The sequence below is a fragment of the Elephantulus edwardii genome, unplaced genomic scaffold (assembly GCF_000299155.1).
Source record: "Elephantulus edwardii isolate Elephantulus edwardi_28Jun2011 unplaced genomic scaffold, EleEdw1.0 scaffold00066, whole genome shotgun sequence".
In the NCBI taxonomy this organism is placed as follows: Eukaryota; Metazoa; Chordata; class Mammalia; order Macroscelidea; family Macroscelididae; genus Elephantulus; species Elephantulus edwardii.
Genome location: NW_006399816.1, coordinates 6327067 through 6353723, shown reverse-complemented (window position 1 = coordinate 6353723; position 26657 = coordinate 6327067). Strand labels below are relative to the sequence as shown.

The 26657-nt window shown below is 50.6% G+C and overlaps 2 protein-coding genes across 2 annotated transcripts in view; both read left to right on the top strand.

The window, feature by feature from the left end:
• LOC102864461 (taperin-like) overlaps positions 1-8479 on the top strand; it is a 20769-nt gene extending 12290 nt beyond the window's left edge. Inside the window, exons 2-3 of the mRNA XM_006888380.1 lie at positions 7916-8132; positions 8174-8479. Of these exons, the coding sequence (XP_006888442.1) occupies positions 7916-8132; positions 8174-8479 (523 nt within the window). The remainder of the gene's footprint in view (positions 1-7915; positions 8133-8173) is intronic.
• A 2954-nt stretch (positions 8480-11433) lies between these two features.
• Positions 11434-17610, top strand: LOC102864054 (chromosome unknown open reading frame, human C15orf39). The gene is made up of 2 exons (XM_006888379.1): positions 11434-14206; positions 17243-17610. The coding sequence occupies exons 1-2, from the start codon at positions 11434-11436 to the stop codon at positions 17608-17610; spliced, it is 3141 nt and encodes a 1046-aa protein (XP_006888441.1).
• Positions 17611-26657: the final 9047 nt, after the last annotated feature.

Below are 26657 nucleotides of genomic sequence, written 5' to 3'. Positions count from 1 at the left end.
ACCACGACCTCTTCTAAATCCAGCCTGCACATCTGGCAGTTCTCTGTTGACATATTGTTCCAAACGTTTTTGGATAATTTTCAGCAGAATCTTGCTTGAAATTACTCATAATCTATGCAAAATATCATTATTTATCTAAAATTTGGGGATGTAAAGACTCATTGCTAATACAATATTTACTCCATTATTTCTGAATTAAAATTAATATTTTAGATTAAAAATTTGTAAACTTTTGTTTATCAAGCCTATCAAAACTATAATACTTTTTAATGGCCACTTTTAAAAAAAGTCTTCTTTCTGAGAGCCAACATTTTTCTCAATGGAGAGAGGTTAAAGGCATTCCCTTTTAAGAACAGGAACTAGGCAAGGATGCCCACTATCACCTCTCTTATTCAATATTGTATTGGAAGTCTTAGCGATAGCAGTAAGATAAGAGAAGGAAATAAAAGGTATCCAAATTGGCAAAGAGGAGGTAAAATCATCTCTCTATGCAGATGATACAATAGTATACTTAGAAAACCCTAAAGACTCAGCAAGAAAACTATTGGACACAGTGGACCAATTCAGCAAAGTAGCAGGATACAAGATCAACATACAAAAATCAGTTGGATTTCTCTACAGTGGCAAAGAGAATACAGAGTGGGAGCTAAGAAAAAGAATACCCTTCACAATAACTAATCACAAAGTTAAATGCTTGGGAGTAAATCTAACCAAAGCACAAAGGATCTGTTCAAAGAAAATTATAAAACATTACTGTAAGAAACAAAAAGAGACCTGGAAAAGTGGAAGAATATCCCTTACTCATGGATAAGAAGACTCAATATTGTGAAAATGGCAATACTACCAAAGGCAATTTACATATTCAATGCAATCCCAATACAAATACCAATCCCATTCTTCAACGAGATGGAAAAGGCAATCTCCAGTTTCAATTGGAATGTAAAGAAGCCCCAATAAGCAAAGCGCTCCTTAAGAATAGAAGAATGGTAGGAGGTATCTCACTCCCTGATTTCAAATCTACTACAGTGCCCGTAGTGGTCAAGACAGCATGGGACAGACACATAGATAGATCAATGGAATAGAATTGAGAACCCAAAAATCAGCCCATCTACCTATGGTCAACTGATTTTTGACAAGGAGATGAAATCAGTTAAGTGGGTAAACGACAGCCTTTTTAACAAATGGTGTTGGCAAAATTGGAAAAGTATCTGCAAAAGATTCAAGCAAGATCCACACCTCATTCCATATACAAAAACCAACTCTAGGTGGATCATGGACCAAGGACTAAAACCAAGGACTATAAACTTCATTAAAGAAAAGCTTGGAAGAACTCTAGAAGTCCTAATCCACAACATAAACAGTCTTCCAAGTATCCTGAAAAATCTACAACCAGGAGAAGATAAAATAGATGAATGGGACCTTCTAAGAATCAAATCCCTATGCACATCCAAAAAGTTCTCCAACAGGGTAAAAAGGGAGGCCACAGATTGGGAAAAAGTATTTACTAATAACATGTCAGATAAGGGTCTTATATCTAGAATTTATAAAGTATTTGAGCACATCTGATACAGGCTATGGTCTTCGCAATCACTTGTTATGCATCAAAGAGTTGGACAATGACCAGGGAGGATAGAAGGAGAATTGATGCCTTTGAGATGTGGTGCTGGAGAAGAGTATTGAAAATACCATGGACTGCTAGGAAAACAAACAGATTTGTCCTGGAAAGGGTTAAACTGGGTGGCTCCTTGGAGGCAAGGATTCTGAGGCTCCGTCTAACATACTTTGGACATATTGTGAGGAGAGACCAGTCCTTAGAGAGGGACATCATGCTTGAGAGGGTGGAGGGACGGTGCAGGAGAGGAAAGCCCTCTATGAGGTGGATTGATTCAGTGACTGGGGTAATTGGGATGGGAGTGTCAGAGACGGTGCGATTGGCACAGGACAGGGCGGAGTTTAGGGCTGTTGTACATAGGGTCGCTATGAGTCGCAGGCGACTCGACGGCACATAACAACAACAACAACAACATTTGAGCACCACAACAAGATAAAGGTAAACAATCCAAATGAAAAATGGGCACAGGATATGAACAGACACTTCACCAAGGAAGACATTCAGATGGCCAACAAGTACATGAAGAAATGTTCAAAATCCCTTGCTCTAAGAGAGATGCAAATCAAAACAACTATGAGATATCATCTCACTCCAGTAAGAATAGAAAAATTTAACAGAGTAGCAAACAACAAATGCTGGTGAGGTTGTGGAGAAACTGGAACCCTTATTCACTGTTGGTGGGAGTGTAAAATGGTACAACCACTATGAAAGGCTGTATGGTGCTTCCTCAAAAAGTTGCAAATAGAGATACCATTTGACCCAGCAATTCCACTACTGGGAATATACCCTAAAGAAACCATAACCGACACCCAGGCAGATATATGCACACCCATGTTTTTTGCAGCTTTGTTCACAATAGCAAAGAGTTGGAAACAACCTAAGTGCCCATCAACAAACGAATGAATAGAGAAGTTGTGGTGTATTCACACAATGGAATACCATGCTACGTTGAAAAACAAGGAACTCATGCAATATTATACAAAATGGATGACCCTGGAGGACATTATGCTGCGTGAAATATCTCAGTCACAAAAGGCCAAATACTGCATAGTTCCACTGTTGTAGAATGGGATTGACATCAGGGTTGGGGTGAGACTGAGAAAAACTGGATAAATTATGTTATGTATAATGCATTGAAACAGATGAGGGAGAGAACAGTTTAAAAGCGATATATGATTGGGTATTGTGGTCATGACAAGAGTCCAGAATGAAGGCTGCATAGTAGAGTGTACTAAGGGGAGGGGGGGTAGGATTGTATACTAATGAAAGAATTTTTCTTTTACTTTTCGAAGAGAAGAGCGAACTGAGGGGGAGGGATGGGCAGGGAGAAAAATGCAACAATGAATGAATGGAAATCCAAAATTTCTATAAATGCTCATTAAAATTAATAAAATAAAATTAAAAAACAAAGCAAACAAACAAAAAACCATGTTGGGTCCAGCTACCGCTATGGAAAGTTATACTCACAATCTAACAAGATAAAAGAAAGAATAATGTTAAAAAAATTGTCTTCTTAACTTTTACTATACAAAATTAAACTCTATACATAACACACCAATAAATAAATAAAAGGTTTTACAGGTCACACTTGAGAGAAATAAATTCCCCTTATATTGGAGTGGGCTGCTATGAAATGGTGTTACATCCAACTCTAGTCTTATTACAGCTGACTGGTTTATCAAGTCATGGGGATTATTACATAACTTTCACATTACATCACTGCATACACGGACACAGACCAGAGATACAGATTGGATTCAATCCCTGACATCCTGGATCTGAGAGGACCAGGAGAGCCCTCCTCTGTGCCGCACTTCTCTGTTCTTCCACCTGGAGGGGAACTGCCAGTGCCACCGTCTCCTCTGGGGTGAGAGGAGACTCCTCTGAGGAAGAAAAGAGATGTGTAAATAGCAGGTGTGGCCTCATTAGAGGGAGCGACATCGTTATTAATAACCATGTCTGCAATGAGCGGAGGTTCAGGAGCTGACCTTTGACCTCACCTTGGCAGCGAGTCAGGAGGGGTAACCCGTGACCGGGATGGGGTGAATGAGGAGTTTGTGTGCCCACGTGGAGCCTGTGAGGACCTGGTGAGATGAGTGGCTGTGAGGTGTGTGTTTGAGAGGGAAATCTCCCTTGTAGGCTTTTCTACCAGTGTGTTTCTTTGTTAGCTCCACCCAGGAAGCCTGCATATGGGTAGACATGCTCTCTTCTGTGCTTTTGTCCACAGTGTTCTGCCTGATGCAATACCCTGTCTCCTCTCCAGGAACACAGGTGCTGATAAAACAGAGGGGCTCCCAAGGCCGACATCTTGATCCAAGTACTTTTCTTCACCTTTCTGATAGCTACCTCCCTGTAAGGGCTCTGAGCCTCTCCAGATAGAGGGCAACGGGCAAGGTCAGGTTCTTAGGACCTCACAGAAGGCTGACACTGCAGAGATGTTGAAAATTTACCAGCCATTTGTCTCACACCACGGTCTATAAAGGGAGCCCTGAGAGCTGAGTCCCTAGAGAGTTTCCGTGCTAACCCAGAGGCCACTCCTCTCTGTTGGTTCGAATCTACCATCCACCCCTTGAGGGAAAGATAGGCAATCTTCTCCCGTGTGATTTATAGCCTCAGAAACCCACTGGAGTGTCAGCTGAGTCAGTTCCAAATCGACAGCAATGAGTTATAAACCATAAAACACATTTTATAGTTCCAATTTAGCAGATGAAGAAATTTGAGACTCAGCAAGTTATAGAATGGTTCCTAAAGCCCTCTATCCTGTGTCTTTGTTTTATCTTTTTGTAGTGCTAGGGCTTGAATGATGTTAGAAAGGAATGGATATGTTACTGAATAAGGGCGTTTAGCCACTTACTAGTCAATATATTGCCTTTCTCCATGAATTGGCCCTCAGGTATAGATGAGATTTTCAAAATATGACATACATTTCTTTCCATCAAAAGGCTCATGCTAAATGTCAATGTAAAGGAAATTTGGTGCCACAAACATCCAACTCAAAAGTATTTAAAAAATGAATAGGACCCAACTAGTTGTGGTAGTAGAGGATCAAGAAAAAGAAGAAGGCCCTCAACAAGCTCCAGCAGGGAGTTTAAGTACAGAAATTGTGGGCTGGCAGAGAATCGAGCAGAGTTATGTTCTGTTGTAGCAGACTGAATGACACCTGACAACAGTTACAGTTGTTGTGGTTGTTGTTGTGTACCGTTGAGTCAGAACCGACTCAAAGCTGACCCTCCAGGAGCTTTTCGGAGGCAGTAAATCACACTGGAGACTGTCCATCTTTCCCCCTCCGAGCAGTCAGTCGACGCGAACTATGTGACTCTGGGTTGCAGTGCAACTCGTTACCACTAAGCCACACAGGTGCTCCCCCAGTCATCACAGTAGAAAGTGGAATTCTAAGGGATTTCATGTTAGTTTACAGTCTAATTCTGAACATCCGGCTGGCACAGTTAGTTCCTTCAATCAAGAGATGTCTTCGAGTTAAGGCAAGAGTATAACTTGCCCTTAGGATTGCATCTTGGCAGTATGGGCCTGAGAAGACCTAACTTGGGCTCAGAGATATCAGAGGGGTCACTAGGCCACCTGAGCACACCTCTTGAGAATCCTAAAATCCCAAAGCTGAGAACATTGCCTTCCTCTCACCCACACAGTAATAAGGTGGAGGAGGGGGAGTGAGTGCTCTATGTGGGAGGGCACAAGTAACTACATAGGAGGGAGCAGGGTATTGTTAGAAATGGGAGAAAGTACAGGACAGCTACCCATGATGTGAGGCTGGAGTTCACAGTTATAAGGCTGGGCTGTGAGCTGTAGCTGATGGAACACCTTTGGCTTCTATATCCATTTTAAGATGCACATTCATTTTAAATTTTTTTCTTTTTAATATTACTCTGGAGAAAGGTTGAAAGTTATACAAGTGTTCAGGTCTTTCATTCATAGGGTTGCTATGAGTCACCTATGACTCGATGGCACTTAACAACAGCACAGAGAGAGATCAGTTGGCCTAGTGGACAGAAAGTGATGCTACCAAGCCAGAGATGGGTGACTTTAATCTGCAGCCCTCAAGCCTGTTTTTAATTGGTCAAACATTCTTCTAGGTCGTATAGCCCTGATCTATCCATTTGCTGTAGAGCGATAACTCATGGTTGCTGTAAAGCTGAACACTGTGACAGTGATGTGTCAAAGCAATAATGGTTACCCATGGTAGACAGTGTTTGGGGGAGCCTCCGATTAAAACAAGCTTGGAAGCAGGAGTGGCATCCACTTCCAAAATAGCTTACCTCCAGAAACCCTATGAACCTGGAGTAAGGATGAAAGTCATACAAGTGTTCAGGTCTTTCATTCGTACGGTTGTTATGAGTTGCCTACAACTCAACAGCACTGAACAACTGATTTATTTACAAAGTTTAAATACATTGTTTTTCACAAAAGATCCTTCCCATTTCCTTCACCCCACTAACCCATCAAATTGTGCTAATCTATGATTAACACCCTACCCCCCAACTTCACCCCTCTATTTCCACCCTCTCCCCACCCCACCTTGGATCCTCATACTCATTCTACAATAATGATTTTGTACAGTATCTGTCCTAGTGGGACTGAGTTAGTTCACTCAGCATAATGCTCTCCAGTATCTCCCAAGTTAGGCAACAATTTACAAAATGACCAGTCCTGTGTGCTGTATAGTATTCCATTGTATGAATGTACCGCAACTTCTCAATCCATTTGTTTGTGGTTGGACATCTGGGCTGTTTCCATTTTCTTGAGATGGTGAATAATGCTGCTATGAACACTGTCCAAGTCTCCATTTGTGCCTCAGTTCTCATTTTCTTGGGGTTTATTCTAAGCAATGGAATAGCTGGGTCACATGGAATTTCTATGTTCAGCTTTTTAAGGAAACACTAAACTGCCTTCCAGAGTTCTTGTACCATTGTACAATCCCACAAACAATGTAAAGAGTTCCTATCTTACCACATCCTCTCCAGCATTTATTACTTGCTGTCCTGTTAAACTTGGGATGCGCTTTCTTGATGCTAAAGTGTGGCAGTAAGGAGAGTCCCTGTAAACCCATCTGACCCTACGTGGCCTGTTTGAAGCCACCCAGAGACACGTTGGAACAAAAGTCTGGTAATTTCTTTTTAAAAGGCCCCAGCTGTGAAAACCCTGTGGAGTACAGTTCTACTCTACAACCCATGAAAGAAAATCAGCTCTAGGGTAATTGGTCTGGCCTCTGGGTCCTCTCTCTGCTGTCCAACCCTCCCCAGCAGCTTGAGCTGCTTCAGCAGCTTTCTGCTCCTGGAACTTGTGGCCTCAGATCTGTTCTGCTCTCTGACTCAGGAAGTCTTGTCCTTGAGGATTTGGGGAGATGCATACACCAGCTGGCTTGAATAGTTTTGCCCCATGAACTTGCTCTGATCTTTGGCACGTCCACCTGTCCCTTACTCTCACTACACATATTGGTTCCCAGGCCTCAGGCAGTCTAGGGACAATAAAGGACTAAGTTTCTTCAGAGAAAGTAGTAACTTTGAGGAGGATCTCTAAAATCATATGGTCCAAGGGGTCAAGGCAAGTGGAGGCAGCCCCTCCACTTCTCCAACCCCTCTTTCCTCGCAGTAAACCCACTCCTGCCTGGGAATGCTCCACTCCCAGCTGCCTCCGAGGCTGCACATGCTCAGGCTTGTCTTATTGAGAGACTTGGCAAAAAGGTTGAGAGGCCACCTAGCAGACCTCCCAGTATCCTCCTTTCTGGCCCACTCTAGGGATGGGAAGATCAGACCTTCCTCAGACAGCTTCTGGGCCCTAGGAGGGCTTGAGTTACACTTCTCTGGGATCTGCCTTGACTGGCTATGCTAAATGAGGTGACAAAACTGGCCTTTCTCCCAGCCCCTTATGCAACCAGCAAGGAGCCCTACACAACAGTTAAGCACTTACTTAGCTGGTAACGGAAAGGTTGTTGATTGGCGCCTAGCCAATGTCTCCTTGGGAGAAAGACCCGGTGGTAGGCTTCTGTCACGCGTCCAGCTTCGCAAACCAGGCAGGGCGGTGCTATGAGTTGGGAATTCACCTAACAACAATATTAGTTCAGGCCAGGGGAGAGAAGGTTACTACTACTATTTAATACAACCTCTTCTAAGCCTTAAAACAACATTGCTGTTTATAAGATATAATTCCAACTTTGCAAAGAAGGAAACTGAAGCTCAGCGAGGTCAAGTGGCATGCATGAGGTCAGATGGCTAGAAAGTGGCAATGAAGCCGCGATCTAACGGAGGGCATGTGACGGGTCCGCCGGGCACTGCTTCACCGCTTAAGATTGGCACACACTGCGCGCAGCACCAGCCACCTAGTCCCCGAGGGCAGGCAGCACACAGGCCCACAGCACCCGAGGGCCCCGGGGAGCGCAGGCTCCCTGAGGCGCAGCCGGGCTTTGCCCCCACCCCGCTCCCGCTCCGCCCCCGCTCCGCCCCCAGCCCGCCCCTCCCGGGACCTCAGACGGCGCCCGGCGGCGGCGCGAACGGCTGCAGGCAGGGTTAGCTCGGTTCCTGGTGCTCACCGCGACTTCCCGCGCAGGGCCCGGCCCGACAAGGACCCGCGGCCTCGGTGTCACCGGAGGATGCGGTCACGGCCCTGGGTAACTGCAGCAGGAAGCCGGGCGCCTTGCAGGTAGGAGCTCGCCCGCTGAGCGGGCACGGAAACTTGGGCCGAGTTTGCGGGCGGCGCGTGGGGAAGGGGCGGGTGGCGCTGCCCCAGGGCGCCCCTGCTGGCCATCCTGGAGATGGAGCGCGCCGAGCCTGGGCCAAAGTGGTGCGCGGCCCCCACTACCTGGCGCGGCTGCTGCGTCTACCTTCCCAGGACTTTCAGGTTCTGGGAGCCTGACCGGGGTTCTGGCAGGGCCCAGCGCCTTGATCCAGCAGCGACAGCGCGGGCCTGTCGAGAGGGAGCTCAGGCCGAGCCCTCAGGCCTCCCGCGAGGCCCAGCTCACGTGGACAGCCTGGGCGGGGATGAGGGGGCGGCGGGGGGCCGAGCCTGGGGGCAGCGGGAGCCGAGGCGTCGCGGGGCCCTGGACGCTCCCTGCCGGGGACGGGACGGTCTTGCAGTTTTCTCGCCACCACTTGACTCACCCTCTGGCCGCAGCCCAGGCTGGCGGGTTCGTCGGAGGCGGTGGCAACCTCGACTCTTGAGGCCCGGCCGCCCTGTGTCTGCGACCTCCCACCCATTTTCGGTCTGAGAGGCCGCTTAAGTGCACACTTGTGTCGGGGGTTGGGGAGACCCGCACGAGGAGAAAGTGCATTTCTGGAGGGGCGTGTGTGCAGATGTGGGCCATGCACGTACGTGTGCAGGCACGAGTTTGCATGCGTGGCGGTGGCCTGTGTGTTAGCCTGCTGGGGTGCACGTGCGCCCCAGCGCCGCCGGGCGGGGCGTGGGGGCAACCGGAAGCCCTCGAGGGCAGCGGCTGTCCCAAAACGAGGTCAGTTGTGGCCAGCAAGAACCAGAGAGGCTGTCCCCGGTGGGAGAGGGAAAGGCCAACCTCACACACATAACACACACATACACACTCTCCTGCTTAAGACAGCTGCCAGAGGTTGAGTTGTAGCTTGGGGGGGAGCTTTTGGAAATCTCAGCCAGGGAAGGAGAGACAACGCAGGGAAAGGGGGACTTCATGCAGCCGTCCAATATGGTCAGGCATTCCTGACCTGAGCTGAGGAAGTCTTCTGCTCTTTCCTCATTTATGTCGAACCTCTTTAGGAGTGTTTTCAGGAGGTGGAAGCAGAAATTGAGCCATGGAGCTGTCCGCTTCCCCTCTAAGTAGGGCAGGCATGGGACATTGATGAAAGACTCTTCTGGGCCCCATCTGCAGTTGGAGCTGGGCATGAAGGACCTCCAGAGCTGATTGCCCACTCAAAGGGTGATGTGACCCTATTCCTAGAGTCAGCTGCAAGCACTCACTGGCGTTTACACGTTTACACGTGTTTTGTTTCATGAAGGAGAAACGCATGTTTTGGTTTCTATCTTGAATGGGGAAAGGCTTGCTTGCTTCTTGGGTTTCCCATCACCTACTGGTAGGACGTAAAGTCATCTGTACCCCTCATGATCTTGAGCTGCCCCCTCCCCAGCTATTATCCCTCCCACAAAGACTCCTGAGGGTCTCGGGTGACCTCACTATTACTGGTTGGGTCCCTGGTGGGGTCTCAGGAAGTCTCCAGGGCAAAGGGCATGATCAGATTGGAGCCCAGAGGGGAAGGACACAAGGGACTAAGAGTGAGTATGGAGCTCTCCCTACCCAGAGAGTTTGTGGAGGGAGGTGAGACTAGAGCCAGTATTTTATTAACTCCACCTCTTTAAGATCACCAGAGGAACTCATTACCCCCAAAACCATACAACCCCTTCTTGCAAAGCTGCTGTGGAGCTGGGTGGAAGCTTTTTGTCAGGGAGCAACTGCTTTAAGAATTCTGCCTTGATTGGTTGGGCTTTGGGGTGTGGGAGAGATAAGCTTTGACACTGCCCCCAGTTCTACTTTTGCCTTGTCCCATCTCCAAAATGTTCTGGTCCAAGTCTGAGCCAGTGGCTGTCATTGGCCACCAGCCAGAAGGGAGAAGACGAGAGATGGGGCTGCTGGTCCTTGCTTGTTGGTGAAGAAAACCTGTGTGACATCTGGCCCATGGCCTAATCACAGCAAGATTGAGCTGATTCATCTTTCCTAAGCCACCTGGGGTTTTAGGAGCCAGGGTGCTGAAAGAGGTGGAGGCGAGCCAACAGGGCCCCAGGGGACGGGCCTCACTTGGAGCTGCTGTGGCACATTGATAGCTCCTGCATCAGGCATAGCTGCGCTTGACCTCTCTGGGCCAGGGTCCCAGCCAGTCCTTCCTTGGAGTCTTAGTCCTTCTCTGGCCCTCAATTTTTCCAATAAGGGTAGTTGCTGACTAGCACACTGTGGCCCCTGGGGCCTCCCTCCCAGCATTTCACATCACCAGCCATCTCCTCTCCCTGTTCTTAGTACAGTGCTGCCCCCATGTGCCCTGGAATAGCCACCTGTAGCTGGTAGGCTGAGCGTAGTCAAGGATCTCTTTAGGAACTAAATTTCTTCCTCCCCCCCACCCCCGCACCCCTGGTGCTATAGCACCACCTGCTGGACAGCCTTGAACACCAAGCCTTGGGAAGCGGAGCTGGAGTGGCAGAGCATGTACAGACAACTTCCTCTCCCCCAGACATGGCCCTCCAAAGCCTAGTCCAATACCTCAGTATTGGCTCTGGGCCAAGAGACCTGTGTTTGAGGCTTGGATCTGCTATTTTTTATCAGACCAGCAGGTCACTGTGACACAGATATGTGTGGCCACAGCAGGCACCTTGGAATCACACATGGTAGCTTGGAATTGGAAGCCAAAAGCCTGTTTCTCATCCTGTCTTTTGTTTTCTCAAGCCATTCTCCTTATCTGTGAAAAAAAGGAGGGTTTGGTAACCAGTGATCTGGAAAATGTTCCAGGTTTTGTGAAGGAAAACTGAACATTAAGGGGCTTCTAGAGTGAGGGTGGGGACTATGCATTAGGGCTGCTACACAAGATGTCATTAAACAAAGGATTCTGTAGCTTAACAAAGAAAGTTGTTGGAAACCTCCACATTACTCAATCCAGACCTGCGTGCGTGTGTTCATTCAAATGGTCTTAATGAAGCTTTGCCAAATGCCAGGTTCTTGAGAGTGGCAGAAGGCCAGCACGAATGACAGCCTCTGTTGCTTGCCTGTGGCACTTTCCTGAAAGCACTCACGTCTTTCTGTCTCTTTCAGGTCAGCGGTGCAATAGCTGGGGTCAGAAGGCCTGGCAGCCTTCACAGGGATGGCAGAGAAGCGGCCCCTGGGGACCCTGGGCCCTGTGATGTATGGCAAGCTGCCCCGTCTGGAGGCCGACTCTGGGCCTGGGCACAGCCTCACCCCTTCTGCTGGCAGCCAGGACCCCTGTAACTATAAGGGCACCTACTTTTCTTGCCCTATGGGGGGTGCTCCTAAGGTGGGATCTGAGCGACTGGCGTCCTGGCCCCCCTACCAACCCTTGTACCCTACCAGCATGGCAGGTCCACCGCTTCGAGCAGACAGCCTGTTGTCCAACTGCCTGCTCTACCGCCCAGCAGCAGAGGCCTCTGAGAAGAGACAGGATGCCAGCCCTGTTGAACTCCTGCCCTACAGTCCTCGGGCTCACTCCTACCCAGGCCCACCGCTGGCAGCGCCAAAACCTGTCTACCGCAACCCTCTGTGCTACGGGCTCTCAACATGCCTCGGGGAAGGGGCAGCCAAGAGGCCATTGGATGTAGACTGGACACTGATGCCTGGGTCCCTACTGCCCCCTGCTGACCCACCTTGTTCTCTTGCCCCAGCTCCTGGCAAAAACCAGCCTCTAGATCCTACCTTCTTGCATGGGATGCCACCTGGGGGAGCTGGCAAAGACTCTTCTGTGAGTTTCTCTCCATGCCAGGCATTCCTAGAGAAATATCGGACCATCCACAGTTCAGGCTTCCTGCCCTCCAAGTACACAGGTCCTTACTCTGGAGACCCCAAGCAAGTAATGCCTGAAGGTCCCCCCAGTCCTTGGACCCAGCTGGCTCAACCTCTAGGACCAGCCTGTCAGGATGCACTGGCCACCCACTACCCGCTGCCCCATGCTCCACAGGCCCTACCATGCCCACCTGCCTGCCGCCACCCAGAGAAACAGAGTGGCTATGGCTCAGTGCTCCCGCTGCAAGCTGTGGGAGCCCACAAGGGCACAGGGTACCCACCAAGTGGGCTGGGCAGCCCCTACCTTAGGCAGCAAGCAGCCCAGACACCCTACGTGCCCCCAGTGGGGCTGGATACTTACTCCTACCCTTCTGCCCCGCTCCCAGCACCCTCACCAGGCTTCAAGCTGGAACCACCTCTCGCTCCACGGTGCCCATTGGACTTCCCACCTCAAATGCTGGGCTTCCCTCATGCCCGGGATGACCTTTCTCTCTATGGAGCCTCCCCAGGGCTTGGTGGGACACCGCCTTCCCAGGACAGTGTTCGGGCTGTGCCACAGCCAGGGATCTTCCAGAGGACATGCCAGCCTGTGTCTGCCAGCCAGCCACGGATAGAGTCCACAAAGCCTTCGGAGAAGCCAGTGCAGACAGCTGGGGAGAACACGTGGCTGCCTAGCTGTCAGAAAGAGCAGCTCCAGCCTCAGGTCGACACACACCGTGGCACACCCATCGTCATCCGAGACAGTCCAGTTCCCCACACACCGCCAGCACTGCCCCCGTGTGCCCAGGAGCGACAGTCCCTCCCGCAGAACAAGAACACAAGTCCGCCCACCTCTCCTCCCATGCCTGTTATCGACAACGTTTTCAGCCTGGCCCCCTACCGTGACTACCTAGATGTACAGGCACCTGAGGTCACATCTGAGCCTGAGCAAGACCCAGCCATCAACAGGAGCCCTGGCAAAGACTGCAAGGGGACCCTGCCTGCCCAGGAGACCCCCTTGGGGACACCCTGCTCACTTAGGGAGGAAGTGGCACTCGACTTGAGTGTGAAGAAACCTGTGACAGAGTTGTCCCCTCTCAAAGTCTCCAGTCCTGAAATACATGCCAAGCCCACAGAAGTGTTGGATGTTGGGAATGCAGCCTCAGCTCTGCCAAGTGCAGGGAATACCATTTCAGATGTCCCAGGTATGGGCAACACAGTCTCAAATCTTCCAGGCCTGAAAACTCTCGTCACAGAATCCCCAGCACTGCCTGGGACACCAGTGACCACGGAAGCCACACCAAGGACCAACTTCCAAAGCTCTGTGGCCTTCATGTTCCGAAAGTTCAAGATCCTCCGGCCAGCACCCTTGCCTGCAGCTGTGGTCCCATCTGTGCCCACCTCGGCCCCTGCCCCAGCACCCCCTGCCCTTACCCCCACATCTGTGCCCATCGGACTGAATCTTCTCCCCCAGCCCGTGCCCATGGCCTGCTTCAACTTGGCACTGCCCAGTCCTCCTGCCTTAGCTGTGGCCTCGCCTGCTCCAGCTCCAAGTCTGGCTCCAGCTCCATCACCTGCTTCAGCCCCAGGCCCAGGCCCTGCTCCAGCCTCTACACTTGCCCCATCCCCAGCTCCAGCCTCGGCAGTCTCCCCAGAGCAGCGCTTCACGGGGCTGCACGCCTCCCTGTGTGAAGCCATCTCGGACTCAGTGGCCCAGTCCCCACCCGAGAAGCTACGGGAATGGCTCACAACGACCAAGCCTTGGGGGCGAAGAGCATGGCAGGACTGCCCAGATGTGCAGGGGCTGCTGCACAAACTGCTGGCGCAGCTGCAGAGCTTCATGTGCACGCATCAGTGTCCCTTCCCCCACGTAGTGCGAGCCGGCGCCATCTTTGTGCCCATCCACCTGGTGAAGGAGCGACTCTTCCCGAGGCTGCCCCCGGCGCTAGTGGACCAGGTGCTGCAGGAGCACCGGGTGGAGCTGCGGCCCACCACGCTGTCGGAGGAGCGCGCCCTGCGGGAGCATGCACTGCACAGCTGCACCTCACGGATGCTGAAACTGCTGGCGCTGCGCCAGCTGCCTGACATCTACCCGGACCTCCTGGACCTGCAGTGGCGGGACTGCGTGCACCGCCAGCTGGGTGAGCATGAGGCAGCCCCAGTAGCCGCCAGAGCTGTGTGAGCAAGTGACGGGTGTGTGAGTGGGTCTCAGAGGTCGACTCTTGGGCCTGGATCACCTGGCAGGGCAGAAGGCGTGGTTTCCAGGGCTTTAGGTCTAGTCTTCCTTTATAGGCCTCTAGTGGCCTGGTCTGGACAGAGTTGGGCTGCTGACCCAAAGGCTGCACCTCCCAGTAGTTGGAATCCACCAGCCGCTCCAAGGGAGGAAGACGGGCATCTCCTGTGTTATTTACAGCTTCAGAAACTTAAATGATGGTCAACCAGGCATCACTTTTGACTCTTTTTTTTTTTTTTTTCATTTCACTTTTGACTTTCATTTTTTGTTATTGTTTTGGTTAAGGTTGGTAGTTTGTTATTTTTTTAAGAGCATACTTGGCAGTGCAAACGCCTGGCCTTCCTTGGATTTCCGTCTCTGCTTAGACCTTCCCCATTTTTGGCACAGGCTTCTCCTTTGGACTTGCCGGGGCTCTGGTCAGGCCCTATTTCCTGTCTGTGTCCACTGCTCCTCTGAGTTCTAGCCCCCAAAACCAACTACATGCTAAACCTTCGCTTTGGTGCATCTCAGGCCCTTATCAGAGCCCCTTCTGAGCTTTCCATAATCATCTTCATAACCTCATCTATGCCGTCTCAGTGACTGCACTACTGTTCACCCCGATCCTGAGCCTGTCAGGTTCCTCCTATCCTAAAAGCTCCTGCTTTTCTGCTCTTCTGGACATTTACCTTCTACTTTACCCAGCACGATGTCTTTCTCACTTTCTTTAGGGATTGGCCCTTCCTGATAAACATGTTCATGCTTACTTGTAAGGGACATTCTGGCTGCACTTCTGCTGACAGAGATTTGTTTATTCTTTGAGTGGTCCATGGTATATTTTGTAATTCTTCACCACCAACACAGTTTAAAAGCATCCATTCTTCAGTCTTTAGTCATTGGCCAGCTTTCACGTGCACACATGGCAATTGCACATACTATGGCTTGGATCAGGCACACCTTACTCCTCATCGGGGCACCCTTGCTCTTCAACCCTTTGAAGAGGTCCTCAGCAGCAGATTCTCCCTAGTAAAACAGAGGGTCAGAGAAAAGGAGGAAGCCCTTCAGCAAAGTGGATTGACACCATGGCTACAACAGTGGGCTTAAGCGTAACAGAATTTGTGAGGATGGGGCAGGATCAGGCAGGGTTTCCTTCTGTACATGGGATCACTGAGTTAGAACCACCCAACCTCACAGCTCTGATAACAACCAGCATGTATCTATACACTGGTGTCCTAGATTGTTATTGCTGCTGAAGCGAGTACCACACGGAGGTGGCTTTAAAGAACAGAAATTTGTTTTCTCAAAGTTAAGGAGTCTGGAAGTTTGAATTCATAAACCATAGATAGGAAAAGGCGAGCTGACATTAGACACTGTCTCTGTCGCTCTGGGACCTGCCAATGGCCTTCCCTCGTATGAGGACACACCCTCCATTGATAATAGAAACACCATCAGAACAACGAAAACCCTGTTTCTAATCAGGATTGCATTATAGGTAAGAGAGTTTTAAGGTTCAAGTACATTTGCAGTCCCTAACAGAAGGATACCCCATAAAACCAGAGTTTTTTTACCTCTGCCGTGATGTCCATATTGTTCTCTGGCATGCTCTTTGTTTCCTTAATGTCTCAGAGAACCATGGGCATCAGTTTGAATAGCATGGCTTTGCTTTTGGGAAGTGCCATGTAGTGTGCGGTATGCACTTCCTTAGCCAGGACTTGGCGACAGGAGCCAGGTCTCTTTCACAGTCTCTCCCATTTCAGGCTCATGGCCTCCCTGCCATCTTTCTCTCTGGGCTGCCTACCGTCTCACAACCAAGCTATTGTCTATGTCTAGGCTGTTTCTCAGCCAAAATTGGCCCTAGCAGCTTTTCCATCCTGTGGCCTCAACCTAGGCTCCTCTCCGCTCAAGGCTCCAGGTTGGAGTGGAGAGGGAGCCTGAGACAGTAGATGGAAGTGTGGAGCTGGGCTGTGGGTGTGCAGCGTGCTTGAGCACTGGCCACCTGAGAGGTTGGGGCAAGTGCCTTAATTAAGGAGATAGGAAGAGACTGCAATATTGCTGTGCTGTTACTATGTGGGGAGTTGTGTGGGTGGCTTCCAGGCATCGCTCAGGCTCCCAGCCTAGTCCTTTATCTGCACAGATTAGAGGAAGGACCATTTTTCTCGGCTGCCTGGTAGGGCCCCATGCCCTCCATAGGGTGCTCCTCCTGTTCTAACTGGAGTTATGAGTTCGGGGCCTGATGAAGAAGGGACCGGTACCAGGCTGCCTGGCACTGGCTGGACTTAGGCACCATGTCCCCACTGCTGCTCTGAATGTGGATACCCCCATAGTTATTCCCACCTTTGTTTCTTACAGGTTCCTGTGCTCCCCTTGGCAGCCTCCCTTCCAAGTAGGTGTGCTGTAGGACGGGGCCTCTTTGCCCTCTCCTCATCTGCCTCCTCCGTCCTCGCTCTGGACCTTGTTGGGCTCTAGCTCTTCTTCCACCTCTGGGGAGGGCAGCCTCGCGTGTGGCAGGGCCTGCTAGCTCCAAACCCCTGCTATCGTGGGGCTCTGGGCCAAGCCAGTAGTTTCTGGGTGTCTTTGGGTAGTAGAGATGTTTAACACACTTGACTGCTAACCAGAAGGTTGGAGGCTTAAGTCCACGCCGAGGCTCTTTAGAAGAATGGCCTGGAGATCTGCTTCTTAAAAGTCAGCCTCACTCACACGGGGTCTCCATGGGTCAGGGTCATCTTGGTGACTCTCCCTCCTGAGCGGTGCTTTCTTCCCAGCCTATCCTCGTCACAGAGGTCTGGTGTCAGGGAGGCATCTCCTTGTTTCCCTGGAGGGCACTTGCAAGGAAGGGTCATAGTGACTTGGACTCCACTGTGCCATCCCAGCCTAGAACAAGACAGAATGGGTGTCTGGTTGACTTCGAAGGCCATGAGGGGGACTTGAGGCGGTGTGGGGTCTGTAGCTGACTCTCTTCATTTTCCAGGTGACTTTGACCCTGAGGCTGGAGCTCTGCCAGCCTCCGAACCCGCCACGGTCAGAGACGAGCCAGAGAGCCCCACCTTGGCCCAGAAGTCACCAGCCCCCAAAGCCAAGAAGCTGGGGAGAAAGCCACCAACTCCTGGACCAGAGAAGGCAGAGGCAGCCTCTGGGGAAGGGTCCTGTGGAGCCTCCTCTTCCTCGGCTGCCAGCGCTGGCCCGCCCAGCCCCACACTGAGGTCTCGCTTCCGCAGCCTGCTGGAGACCGCCTGGCTCAATGGCCTGGCGCTACCCACATGGGGCCACAAGGTCTCGGGACCTGACCGGCCCTCACCCCGCCCACAGCTGTTGGGGAGCCAGAGCCACCACCTGTAGCATTGGTTGGTGGTGCTGTGCAGGCACCTTACTGTCTGGGGGATCACCAGCTGCACCCCACCTGCTGCCTGCCAAGCCCTCTAGGTTACAGGAAAGGCCACTCTTGGGATTTCTTCAGCCCTCACCCTAGAACCCACCCCAGCTCTCCTTACTTTTAACCTGAGGTTCCTGTTTAGAGAGAAATACTTACTTGAGAGCTCTGGTGGCTTGGTGGCATATTGACCCGCTGCCTCTAAAGCTAGAAGTTCCAGTCCACCAGCAGCAGCTCCACAGGAGAAAGATGGGTAGTCTCCTCCCAAGTGATTTAAAGTTGAAAACCCCTTGGAGAGGGTCACCTGTGAGTTGCTTATGACTCAACAGCACACAGCAGCTTATTAGAAAGGTATGGATGGGCTTTGGGGACTGACAGACTTGGGTTCAAATATTTGAACGTTGATCTGGGTGAGTCGCTACCCCTCTCAAACTCCCCATTTATAAAATTAAACAACACAACCTACCTCACAGGGTTGTTGTGAGGATGATGCCTGACACACACCCATGCTTTCCCTGCTTCCCTGGAGCAGTGCTTTATCTCTACCAGACTGGGGTGGCTGAGGGAAGCAGATCCTCCCAGTAAGAAAGCCTGTGTGTCTAGGACTCGTTCTGTGATAGTTTAGAAGTACGTTGGTACAGTGTATGTGGTTCTCACGTACCCCTTCTAGAGGCATCCCTGAGGAAGGCTTGGGACTTACAGCCCCTGCCTTAGGCCCTGACCCCTAGTGGGAGCTCCCTGAGGGAGCCTGCTCCACCCTGTCCCCACTGCTGGTGCCTGGGGCTGTTGTCCTTCCTGGGACCTGATGCTCCCAGGTCTACCTTGTGGACAGTGATTTCCCTGAGCTCCCCAACTCCCTCCACTCCCACATTGTGCATCACCCCATCAGAGTTGTGTGTTTTCTGGAAGCCAAGCAGCTGTTGGGACTCAGGGACTGGAGGAGACAGGCTGAATGAGGTCTCTGAAGAGAAGGGCTGGGGACTCCCACCATGCCAGACTGTGGCCTGCTGTGGGCTTCCTCCAGTCAGTCTGCTGAGCTGAGCCAGAGGCTGGCAAGCTGGGGCCCTTGGCCTAGTTAATGTTTTGTATAAGGCTGTGGGCCCTGAGGGCAGGCCATTAAAGCATTTTGTTTGTTTTTTGAACCTTGGTGCACCTGTGTGGGTTTGGGTGTGGGAGGACTTTGGGTTGTGGGTTTCCGCTGCATCAAGGGCTATGAACAGTCCTTTGCTAACAGGCTCTGTTCCCCCTGCATGCCCTCTGGAAGGCGCTGAGGGTTTTCAGAATGGTGGTATGCCTATGCAGGCACCTCTCGTGCGCCCACTGAGCAGAATGCCCTTGCTCAGAATAAGCCCTTCCATCTTGAGGCTACTGTGGACCCTAGTGAGCTGGTGGCATGTTGTTACATGCCGTCGAGTCACTTGCGACTCATAGCGACCCTATGTACAAATTACAAACCCTGCTCTCTCCTGTGCAAACCTCACTGTCTCCAACACACCTACTCCCATTACCCCAATCACTAAATCAATCCATCTCATCGAGGGACTTCCTCTCTTCCACTGTCCCTCCACCTTACCAAACAAGAACTGGTCTCTCCTTGCAAAATGCCTAAAGTATGTCAGACGAAGCTTCAGAATCCTTGCCTCCAAGGAGCAGCCTGGTTTCACACTCTCAAGGAAAAAACTTGTTTGTTTTCCTAGGAGTCCATGGTATAGTAAACACTCCAGCACCCCAGCTCAGAGGCATCAATTCTTTTCCTATATCCCTAGTCATTTTCCAGCTCTCTGATGCATAGCAAGCAGTTGCAAAGACTATGGCCTGAATTGGGCGCACCTTAGTCTCCAGCCTGACACCATTGCTCTTCAGTACTCTGGAGAGGTCCCTGACAGCTGACTTTCACAATTCAGTATGCCTCTTGATTTCCTGGCTGCTGATAACAAGAGTGTTGATTGTGGAACCAAGCAGACTAAAGTTGTTAACAATCTCTTCACCATCCATAATGATGCTGCCAATTGGCCCCATGGTGAGGATCTTTGTTTTCTTGATGTTGAACTTCAATCCATATTGAAGGCTGCAGTCCTTGACCTTCTGCAGCAAGCGCTTCAGGTCCTCCTCAGTTTCAGGAAGCAGGGTTGTGTCATCTGCATAATGCAGTTTGTTGATGAATCTTCCTCCAATCCTGATGCCACATTCCTCCTCATAACAGCCCAGGGTCCCAAGAAGTCAATCCTGGAGAAGTTCAAGACAAAAGACTTTTTCTTAGAACTGTCTGAGATGGAAAGCCTTCCTGATACTCTTAGCTGATAGTTGTACTTAGAGACTCTAAATTTGAGAGATAACTAGCCACATCATAAGAGACTAGCAGCAGCATGAGGTGTTAGGAATCACAGAAACCCGGTGGCTTGAGACTTAAGCCATCATATCAAGGGCTGGTTAAGGGGAGTGAGGTGTTGAATGGTGTAGGCAGAAGTAGAAAGGGATGCTGGTGGAGTAGAGAAAGGGATAGATCCAGACACATGTGGCAAGGGTGGGGAGCAACACTGAATCTATTGGTCATTTCTCTAGTTGAGTAAATGTCTTTTACTCCTTTCTGTAAAATGCTTGTCTGTCAGGTGCTATTACATAGACCAGGAAGAAGGATTGGCCAACCACTTCCGAAATAACAGGCCTTCGAAAACCCTATGTGCAGTAGAGCATACTTGGACTAGCAGACATGGCAATTGAGGCTGAGATCTCCGATATGGAAACACAAAGGAGGAGGAACAGCAGGAAGCAGACACAAGTGATTGGAATATGAGAAGCATGAATGCAGGAAAATTGGACGTTAAAAAAGAAATGGAAGACAAATATTGACATACTAGGTATTGGTGAAGTGAGCTGGCTTGGCAAGGGACATTTTGAATCAGATGATCATATGACCTATACTGGTGATGAAAAGGTGAGAAAAAATGGAGTTTAATAATAAAGTCATTTCTAGATCCATCATGACATGTGAGTGACAGGATAGTCAAGTGAATACCACTGTCATTCAAATATATGCACCGACAACTGCAGGCAAGAGGAGGAAACAATTTCTACCAACTTCTACAGTATGAAATCGATCAAACATGCAATCAAGATGCATTGATAATGGGTGATTAGAATGCAAAAGTTGGGAACAGGGAAGGATCAGTAGCTGGCAAACATGGACTTGGTAACAAATGAGGCTGGAGATAGAATGATAGAGTTCTGCACATTCAATGATTGATTTATTGCAAATACTTTTTATAACAAACATGCAGGCTATACACGTGGATTTCACCTGATGGCGTGTGTAGGAATCAAACCGATTAAATCTGTAGAATCGCTGGAGAAGCTCAATCTCAGTTGTGAAAACCAGGCCAGGTGCTGATTGTGAAACAGACCAACTACTCATATGCAGATTAAAGCTGAAGAAAAGCAAATCCACAGGAACCAAAATTTGACCTTAGGTCTGTCTATTCCACTCGAATTTCAAACCATCCCAGTAACAGGTTTGAGGCCTTGAACACCAATGAAGAAGACCAATTGAGCTGTGAGAGGGTATCAAGAATATCATCCATGAAGAATGCAAAAAATTATTACAAAGGCTGAAGAGGAAGAAAAGACCAAGATGGATATCAGATGAGACTCTGAATATTGTATTCGAGCACCGGGAAGCCAAAGCTAAAAGAAATTAAAGAGCTGAACAGAAAATTTCAAATGGCAGCTTGGGATGACAAAGCAAGATATTATAATGAAATGTGCAAAGAGCTGGAATCAGAAAATCAAAAGGGCTGAACTCGCTCAGCATTTCTTAAGCTGAAGGAATTGAAAAATAATTGGTGGCATGTAGCCCAGCAAAAAATGCTGGCCAACTAACCCCAAATCATTCTCCTCTCCCAGGACTGAGGATGCTGCCCACCAAGGTTGAAGGAGAATAGAATTATCACCACCCTTCTGCTCTGTAGAAGTTTGTCCTCAGAACTGTAGAAGTGGTTTTCCACCTGGCCCAGAAGCCAGCTACAACCTGCCTGGCCTTAGTCCTCCTGGTCTCTGTGACCTCACTGAACCCAGCTGACAGGTAGACTTGCTCTGGACCAGAGCACCAACCCCTTGCCCCTGCTACCATACACACCTAAGAGTTCTCTGGCCTATGAACAAGATAGACTATTGTAACATTGGGATCACTACCAGAAGTGCACTGCCACTTCAAAGGCACATGGTTCAAATTCATTAGCTGCTCTGAGAGTTGAAGACTCTCCTGTATGATTTACTCTCTGCCTTTTAAAACCTGCTGTTGGTCGGTTCTGGTTCAATACATGATGAAAGGTCCAAACTCACTACAGAGTTCAGAAGCAACACTAGCCAAGGATATGTTAAGTGCCATCGAGTCGCAGGCGATGCATAGCGACCCAGTGAAGGAGAGTCCACACTTGTGTGTCTCTCATCCAATCTCCAGGTTCATAGGGTTTCCGGAGGCAAGCTATTATGGAAGTGGATGCCGCTCCTGCTTCCAAACTTGTTTTAATCAGAGAGTTTCACCTAACACTGTCCACCACCATGGGTAACCAAACGTTAACGCATTTGACATACCAGCATCACAGTGTTCAGCCTCACAGCAACCACAAGTTACCACAGTACAGGCAAGTGGACACACCAGGGCTAGAGGAATGTCTGAACAAAGTGAAAGGCCTGAGGGCCACAGATTAAAACTCACCCACCTTTGGCTTGGTTGCATTGCTTTCAGTCCTAAGGGCCAGCTGATCACTCTGAGCCAAGTATATAGCAAATACTTTAAAGTGTAATCCAGTGGAAATGGCCTGAAGCTCAATGTATCTTCAGCACCAACAAAAAGAAGAGTATGGCATCCATTCTTCTTTGGCATGTTGGGGGTAATCAGCAGTTTCAGGAGCCTGGGGCCATTTTCCATTTTAACACTACCTGGCTTTAGCTCTTAGCTACTACCTGCAACAGGAGTAAACAATAATGATATACTGTTTCTTGGAACATACGTACTTGGGTAGGGTCAGGAGGGCATCAAAATGGTTTCAATCAACCTTACAAGTAACAGGAGTGTTCCTGGGTTCCCGAGAGAAGTGATACCAGAACTGGGTCCTAGAGACTGTGTGAGGTGAGGTCTAGACAAAGGAACAGTGGAAGGCTCTGGGATGTGCTCAGAAAATGGGAACACCTGGGTATGGCTGAGATGTGGGGAACAAGGGAGTGGAGGATGAAGCTGGGAACTCTAATTCAAATCCACTACATCTGTTATTACCTCCTTAGAGGTAAGGATGGAGAAGCTTCGTCTCACATAGGTGGGCATGTTGTTAGGAGCGGCTGTTCCTTGGAGAGGCGCATCACGCTTGGAAAGGTAGAGAAGCAGGCCCTCAATGAGATGGATTAACAGTTGCTACAAGAGTGGGTCAAGTGTGTCAGAGAAGATGAGGACGGCACAGGATGGAACAGGGCTCCAATCTATTCAGAGGACCGTACTCGACGGCACCTAACCACCACCAGTGAGGGGCTCTGGCAGGGAGTTGCTAACCCACAGGACACGTCTATGGTGGTTCAAACCCACCAACAGCCCCAAGGGAGAAAGATGGGCTGTCAGCTCTTGTGCACTTTACAGTCTTGAAAACCCGCTGGAGGGTCAGCTGTGAGTTGCATGTCAAGATCCTGGCACTCCAAGCTCCTCTGGCCTGGGGGCCCAGCTTAGAGCCTCTTGTCTAGCACCGGTCTGTCCTCTGCTGGGGCTCCCTCTCCTGAAGGTCTTTCTGTGCCAGTATTCCTATGTCTTTCCCTAAGTTAAAAAAAGAACTCTCAGGTGAGGGCCTGCTTTCCTGATGCCCACCTGGCACCCCAGCCCAGTGCAAAAGAGTAAGGGGCCCGGCTGACTGGTTTCACTGAGGAGAGAAGTCTGAGGAGGTGAGTGAGCTGCTGGCCTGGGAGAGAAAGGGTGGTGTTTGCCTGGGGGAGGGTGTCCAGACCACAGTCTCCCAGCTGCTTCCTTCTCTGCTTGTTCTCATGAAGACACACCAAATGACAGGAGTCCCCCCAGGAAATGCTGGGAGCAGGGGGCACTCCGACCTGACTCAGTGTGCCTCCCTTCACCCCACAGCTTCCCTGCTGAGATGAGAAGGATGCCCCTAGTGGCCCCTTCAAACCTGGCTGAAGAGCCACGGGTGGGTACATGGGTGAGGAAAGCCACCTGATCGCTCCTGCCAGTGGGCTTTGGGCCTTGCTGCTGGTGGTTGTCCTCTGACCTCTTCCCTGGTCAGCCCTAACCCCTGAGGCCCTCCAAGGAGGAGTCCCAGACCAGAGTCATTGTGACACTTCCAGGCCCTCTTTGTTTCCAAAAAGGAGAGTGGCCCTAGAACAGAGGAAGAAGCAGTTGTCTCCCCCTCCAGCCAGACGTGAGGCCCTGAAATGGACTGAAGCTAGCAGACAAGTGGGGGACTCCTCTGTGGGGATTTTAACCAGAAGTTCCAGCCCCTCAGTTGATGGTGCTGTCTGCACCACCCTGCACAGAGCCCCCAGCCCCAGACCCCTCTGGTGTTGCTGTATCCTACACCCCTAACTCACTCCTTGAGGGACCAAACTCCCATATCCCTGAGTCTCCCCAGGGCAGTGAGAACCTGGGAAAGGGGTACCAACCATGAGCCTCTGGGAAGGGTTAACTGAGGGCTCTCCTAAGTCACTTGCCCTCACGGGATAGTCTTCCCCTCTCCCTACAAGCTGCTGAATTCAGACCCCACTCCTCTGATAGGGATAATGGGGCCCTGTCAGACCCCTCCTTCTATCTCTGTGTCCCTAAACTTCTCTTCAGCCCACAGTTCAGAGCCTGGGCTCCCAAGCTCTGCAGCCGCTTCTTTTCAATCCCAGAAACTTGGGGTGCTGTCTGCTGAAGCCTCAGCCAGGCCTTAGTGTCCATCTGCCATGACAAGCATGGAGACCCTGGAGATGGTCCCTAACTGAGAAGGCCTGGGTTCCTGAACAGACCCAAGACTCCCTGCCTTTCTCTTCTTCAGCAGCCCCCTGAGTGTGGGCAAACCAAGGTACTGTCCGGCCTTCACAGCCACACAGGTGGCTTTGAACCTATCTGGACACCCGCTTCTAGAAGTCATGCCTCCCCCAGCCCTCTCCACCTCCTCCAGGCAGGAACTGGTTCCTGGCGGATCTGCCTGGTGCTTCTCCAAAGCTGCTGTCCTTTATAGCAGGCATCCAGGTGTGCAGCTTCTGGGGACCCAGTTTGGCACCCACTTCCTAACCTGTGAGTGTCTTGGGCCCTCAGACACCACTGCCTGTCATCTGAGGCCAGCTTCTCTGCTGCTCCCTCTCCTGGTCTCATCGGCATCTTAAGCCCCAAGCCCCCAGCAGCTTGGCCTCAGAATTCCTCAGGGATGATGGGGAGTCCTCCCTAGATGAATTGAGGCTAGGCTTACTCCCCATGCAGGCCCATCAGGGAGCCTCATTCCCTCATGTTTCCACTTACATATACATTGTGGGTCCTAAACCTCACACTGAACCCAGCAGCACTAATTGCAGTGTAGTCTCTTTCCAGGCACCTCTCAGGAATCTAGTACCATGAGCCCCAGGGCACAGTCTCTATCCATGGAGAGCTCGGGGCCTGCCAAGGCCCCTGACTGCTAGACAACCCATGCCCAGGCCTCAGATCAGCCTTCTCATGTCCAGCCTTCAGCTTCAGAACATGATCCCTTCTCTCTGATTGGTGGCCCTTCTCTAACCTGGCACATGAGTCCCTGGGCAGAGAAAGAAGAACAATGACCCCCGGGCTGTTTCTCCTAAAAAGACACTGCTTGACACCTGGCCAGGATAAAGTGGAAAGCAGGAGTTGATATTCACAGTTCCTGTTACTACCTAGTCAGGCATTCCTTCAGGGACCTTGCTCTCCCCTCCTGATTGCTGAGACCCTCAACTCACCCAGGAGTCAAGGCGACTACCTCAGGAGGCCTCAGCCATCTGGAATGAGTGCCTGGGTGTCCTCACCCCTTTTTCTGGAGCCCACTTGTATGAGAGGGACCTTGGACTCAACAGATGACAGTCTCCTCCCACACGTTCACTGGTCAGGCTCCCAGCTTCAGAGCTCTGAGCAGCAGGTTTGGGCCACTCCTATCACAGAGGCACGTCCGAGCCATCCAGGTCTGGTCCTACCCTTAAGCAGAGACTGTCAGGACTCAGCTGAGCAGCTTGTCCAAAGGCCCAGGACCACCTGGGTGGGCTGTGTATATCTCTTGCCCCCAGATGGTGTCTGACTTCCGCCCTGGCCTGAAGTTTAGATACCATAGAGTAGGATGTCACATACTATAGGGTGGGGACCACGTCAGGGGCTCCCCGCTGGCTAGCACCTGCTCCAGGAGCCCCGTCAGTCTGTCTACTCTGGTGGCAATGATTTTGTGTTAGGTATTCCCCTCTGTCCTGCTAGAACCCAAGGAGGTGCAGAGGTGGGGGAAAGAAGAGAGCTGCTTCCCCAACCCAAGGTGTTTGGAAGCAGGAGCCCCTATCCTCCAGCATGTCCACCTGTGTGGACTCCTCCTCCCCATGTGCAGAGTACACTGAACCCCTTCTGGGGCCTCCTGCAGGTGCTGGTTCAAGGTTTCCAGGGAGGGTCTGGGGTGGGGAGTGGAACCTCAGGGGACTGGAGGGCCCTCAGGCCCCATTGCAGCCTTGGCTGGGCTGGGCTGGCCAGGATCTCTTCCAAAACACAGGACCACACCAGAGTTGCTCCCCTCCCCATTCATTCACTCCTTGTGTTCTAGCAAAGTCCCCACCATGGGTGCTGCTTTCCTCTGACTGCTGGGCTTTGAGCCCCAACTCTGTCACTTTGTGGCCATAGGCAAGTACTTTCACTTTTGTGCCTGATATTCCCAACTGTAAAAAGGAATTAATAGCATCTATGTTATCTATGTTACAGGGAGGAAACCCTGGTGACCTAGTGGTAAGATTCTATTCTACAATCCTGAAGGTACGGGGTTTGAATCTGCCAGCTGCTGCTCTGCAG